Source organism: Trachemys scripta, chromosome 9 (genome assembly GCF_013100865.1).
Source record: "Trachemys scripta elegans isolate TJP31775 chromosome 9, CAS_Tse_1.0, whole genome shotgun sequence".
NCBI lineage: Eukaryota > Metazoa > Chordata > Testudines > Emydidae > Trachemys > Trachemys scripta.
The window spans coordinates 96,636,860-96,641,944 of NC_048306.1; the positions used below are offsets into that span (position 1 = coordinate 96,636,860).

At 60.7% G+C, this 5,085-nt stretch overlaps 1 protein-coding gene across 1 annotated transcript; it reads left to right on the forward strand.

Moving 5' to 3' along the window:
• The first annotated feature begins 702 nt into the window (after nucleotides 1-702).
• Nucleotides 703-4,870, forward strand: LOC117883215 (mitochondrial ubiquitin ligase activator of nfkb 1-A-like). Its single transcript, XM_034782313.1, has 5 exons — nucleotides 703-752; nucleotides 855-994; nucleotides 1,996-2,083; nucleotides 2,497-2,617; nucleotides 3,001-4,870. The coding sequence occupies exons 2-5, from the start codon at nucleotides 878-880 to the stop codon at nucleotides 3,725-3,727; spliced, it is 1,053 nt and encodes a 350-aa protein (XP_034638204.1). The 5' UTR covers nucleotides 703-752; nucleotides 855-877; the 3' UTR covers nucleotides 3,728-4,870.
• Nucleotides 4,871-5,085: the final 215 nt, after the last annotated feature.

The following is a 5,085-nucleotide window of genomic DNA, read 5'->3' on the forward strand; positions in this document are numbered from 1 at the left end:
TGCTTGCTGCGCTGGTGCTGGAGCCGCCCCTGGCAGCAGGGGAGAAGTTTGGATGTCAGGGATCATTACAAACAGACAGTTATTTGGCTATGAAAAGCGTGCATATAATATCAGAGTTAGAGGGGACCTCATGAGGTCATCTAGTCTAAACTCCAGGACCAATCGCCAGACAGATTTTTACCCCAGTCCCCGCTCAAGGATTGAACTCACAACCCTGGGTTTAGCAGGCTAATGATCACCCCACTGAGCTATCCCTCCTCCTGCACCTCTGAACCTCCCCCTGGCCCCGCCCCCTGGGGCCCAGGACCGGCCCTTTGTGCCCCTGTATTAAGAACGTGGCTGCTGCAGGCCCGTAGAGCTGACGGACGCCCCGCGTGCCCCTCCTCCCCCAATACTATAGGGCCGTGGCCAGCGCGTTCGCCGCAGTGCCTCACGGCAGCCGTAGTCCGTGGAGCGGCGCCGCAGACCCTTGGCCCGACGTTTCTTCTCCCCCAACGCCCCTTTGAGGTCTGCCCGGCGCAAGGCTCGACGGGAGTAGTAGTTCCGAGCACCCCTAGGCGCGGCGCGGTGCACGCTGGGAGCTGTAGTTCCACGAGCTCTCGGCACCGCGGCGGCCCCCAGGAGCCGAGCGCGGCCGGACTCCATCTCCCAGGGGGCAGCGCGGCGGGGCTGTGGCTCCCAGCCGGTCCTGGACTCTTGGAACTTGGAGCCCTAATAGGCGTCGGAAGAGGGGCGGTTCCTCCCAGGCCCGGGTGAGTCTCCCAGCAAGGGGTCGCGGGGCGCCCGCCTGCCGGGCCTAGCCCCACGTGGGAGCCCCAGGCTAACGGGCAGCCCCTCGTGTGCTCTCCTTGCAGTCGCGGCGCCCCTGCCCGGCACCATGGACGCCCTGCCCGTCACCTCCGGGGAGCTGCTGTGCCTGGCCTCCAGCCTGGCCTTCTCCGGCCTCTTCTATTACCTGTACAGGAAGAAGGCCAAAGCGCTGGCTCGGATCCAGGTACCTGGGGCTCCCTGGCCCTCCCCTCCTGCCCGCGCCCCGAACGCTGCCCAGCCCAGGGCCGCCTTAACAGGTGTCCAGGTGCCCAAACAGGGCAAGGGGGGGACCCTGCTCCCCGCCCCGCAGGGCTCAGCCACGGGGCCTACAGATCCCAGCCTGCAGCGCTCCACCTCCGGGGATACCAGCCAGCACAGCCCTGGCTCTGGCCGTCTTGTTTGCACCCCCGTGCCGGGAATCCCACCAGGTGCTCTGCGCCGCTGTCTCTGGCACACCTCGGTGGCCTTCGCTTGGCTTGGCGCACTTGTATCCTAGAACTTGGCTGGCCACTGCATGCTCGGACCTGTAGTCTCCGAAGTGCGTACGGCCTGCTGGGCATGATAGTCCCCGTGGGCCGGATCTCCTGGTTAAAAGAGAAGGCGGGACAGACCGTACGGTGGGATTTGGTAGGTCACGTCTGCCCCGATCGCTCAATCTAGACCCTTCTGTAGTTCTGCTCACAGGATTCCTCACTACCCACCTGCACAGCTGGGAAAGGAGTCTGTGCCACGCTATGCTTCACCAGCTATGCCTGGCACAGGGCCCGCTGCACAGGGATGGGTCTGATGTGGGAATCGTACGGGCAGAGACGCTGCCAGTGGCTAAATGCAGCAGAGCCACGCAAGCGCTAGAGCTGGATGGTGGCTGTCAGCTTCACGGAAAGAGGAGACTCCAGTAAGGGGCCCTATTCCCTTGCAACATGCCCTAATCACCCAGGGGCTGATCTAGTGCCACCTTTCCACGGCCTGCAGAGTAACGTGGATTAAGTGAACCGATGCCACAGTGCAAAGCCTGGGGGCCAAAGACATTCCAGGGAAGAGGGAGGTACCCACTGGCCTCTGGAGGTGGGGCACAACAAGGCATAGGCAGAGTGGATGTTCCCCCCCCAGCAGGAGCTGAGTAGCAGCTCATTGAGATTGAAAGTGGCTGAGCCTCACTCTCATTTCCGTTTTCTCCTTCTGCAGGAGGCCCCGAAGCTTCAGGTAGATGATGGTCTGCCTGACCTGCTATCTGCCACCAGTGGCCAGTGTCTGCATTATGTTGCCTTAGAAGGTAAGATCCCTGCACGCTTCTCCAGCTTGGTGCACTGGGACTCATCTCTCAGCGACTTTCACAGCAGCAGCATGTCATCTCCTGGTGTGTTTGGAATCTCAATTCTAGTAACTGGGGAATTACAGGCTGCAGAGCAACATGTGGGTAGCCATTCAGAAACACCTCCTGGGATGTCCTCCCTGGGTCCCAGAGGGGAGACCGCCCCTTGCTGAATTTTTGGAGGGGGAGGGGGACTCCTAGTTAAGCAGCTAAAGCTCTCCCAACCCACTAGTCAAACCTAGTCTCCTACAGGACTGTGCTGAATTATAGCCCCAGGGACCCTGGGGGAATTCTAGACAGCTCTGGGTGCTGGAGATGCTCCATGAACCAGGGTTTGCCTCACAGAGATCACACCCCCTCCACATTATCCATAGGGATTGTCCTGCCAGCAAAAGCGGCTCTGTCCAGCCAGCACCACGAGGAGCTGCAGGGAGTGATCCAGAAACTAGTTCTGAAGGAGCATCGACTGATCTGGAACAGCCTCGCCCGGAGTTGGTGAGTGGGCATTGGGGCAGACCCGGGAGGGAGGGGTGGGCTAACAGTTGGGAAGAGAGGGGCACCAGCAGCAGGCAGTGTGGGGGAGCACATGGGGCCAGCAGATCTGCGGTGCATGGCAGAGCTGCACCTACGGCAGATTCCCTTCTTGCAGTGGAGGCAGTGTCCTCTGCAGGCCTGGGTTGGTTTGGATTCGTTCTGCCTGGGCTGGGGACTCAGCTACATCAGAGGCCCACAGACTGTGCCCCCAGGGCCACTCGCTAGTGGGGTAAGGTAGGAGAGCAAGGTTAGCCTGTGGGGTGAGGGCAGACCAGGGATCTAGGGCCTTTGGAGGCCCGTTTCTGAGCCACTGGCTCAGCTGCGGCGCTCTTGATTGGTTGCAGGAATGAAAGTGAGCGGGTGGTTTCGGAGCAGGTGTACACGGTGCCCTTTGCCCTGGCATCCCCCAGTGCTGAGGCAGTGACACGGGTGAGTGTAGAGAGCCCTCTACGGGCTGTCCGGCTGCCCCTGGAGACTGTGTATGAGCGCTTCCAGCACCCAACCCACGGCTTCAAAGACCTGATCAGTCACTACCTGAGCGGGGAGAAGCCCAAGGGCCTGCTGGAGACAGAGGAGATGCTGCGAGTGGGGGCAAGCCTGACTGGCATCGGGGAGCTGGCCATGCACCCAGATGGGACCCTCCACCTGCAGCCCCCAGCTGATGGGTCCAACTACTTCCTGCACCTGGGGGACTGGCAGACGCTGCTGGCGGAGATGGAGTCAGTGAGCAGCTTCTGGAAGGGGGCGGCGGTGCTGTGCGGCTTGACAGGCGTGGCGGTGATCCTGTACGCCCTCTGCCAGGCCTATCAGCAGCGCCGGCACAAGCAGGAGCAGGAGGAGCAGCGGCGGGAGTTCGAGGCCCTGTGGGGCAACGGGGACACAGCGACTGAGTCTGGGGAGGACGCGTCGGAGGACGCCTGCATCATCTGCCTGACACGGCCCCGCGAGTGCGTCCTGCTATGCTGCGGCCATGTCTGTTGCTGCTTCCGCTGCTACGAGGCTCTGCCTAGCCACACCTGCCCCATCTGCAGGAGCCCCATAGACAGGGTAGTGCCCCTCTACCAGGCCTGAGGGGGAGAAGGGGCTTCAAACGGTACCAGGGCAAGAGCAGTGAAGTCCCTGGCACTAGGCAGCACCACTGTGCCCATAAAACCCCAGCAGCTTGGGGAGCAGTGTGTGATCCACAAGGGGTTAACCCCAGCAGCTTAGGGAGCAGTGTGTGATCCACAAGGGGTTAACCCCAGCAGCTTGGGGAGCAGTGTGCAAACCACAAGTGACTTGGGATGCGAGCTCACAACCATAGGGTTGGGGGGGGGTGCTGCAAGCACCGCCTCCTAGGCTGGGATTGGGGGTGTGCTCATGATCCCCCTCTTCAGTGCTGGTCACATGGTGGTTGGAGCATGTGGCCTGAATTAGCATCACTCAGCACGAAGCTCTTGCTGAGTTTCCCCCCCTCACCCAAGCCTCATAGTGGGTCTGTTCCCAGCAGTCCCAGCTCTGCTAGGAGAGTCTGATGGGAACTAATTTCCTCCAAGTCTCTTCCTGGGCCTGGCCTTCTCGGTGCTGACCCCAGGAAGAGGCGGACTGGAGCCCAGCAGGCCTGCGGTGCAATGCTCCGTCGGTGGCTGGGGATGCAGTTTGGACACGGTGTTTTTGCTCCTGCGAAGGGGACAGATTTTACACTAGAGTTTATTTTTCTAGCACGTCTTTGTCACTGCTGTGCAGCTAACGCACTGGGAAGAGGCCAGCGGAAGCTGCGGGGGAGATGGGAGGCTCAGGGTAGTTTGGGGCTGTGGCTTTGAGGGTAGAGAGGGCCCGGCTGAGGGGGCAGCATGCATTGCACAACTCAACAGCCAGGGTTGGTGCCGCCTCTGGCTAGGCTCCATGCAGCAGCAGTTTCTGGTGTTTGTGTGTAGGGTGGGGGGGAGGGGGTAGGGTGTTTGTCTTTCCCTCATGGTCTCCTGCGTGAGGGTATTGAATTGAAGAGGCTTCCCCTGTGAGTGAGGCCAGCAGCTGGGGCCCTGTGCCGCCCTCACCATCCAACTCTTGAACCCCCTTTACACCCACATGTGGGAGTTTGAGGCAGTGCCACAGCTGAAGCATGGGAGGGTGGATTGCAGCAGCCCTGGCTCCTGACCGCCCCCAGCTGTTGGATCCCAGGAGGAGGACTCCCTGAATCAATGTTGGTCATTATTTATAAAGAGAAGGATCAGAGGCTGGGCTTGTGTCTTTCTTTAAGCCACACCCTAGTAAAAGAACAGGCTAATTTTTAAGAGCGGTGTGGGGGGGACATAGCTGCTGCGTGGATCACCTAGACAGGCCCAAGGGGGAGAAATGCTCTACCACAGCGCAGGACTTTCACAGGATCGCTCTCTCAGGAGGGGAGTTACTCATTACAGAGCCTTGTACTCACCCTGGCCCACTTACTA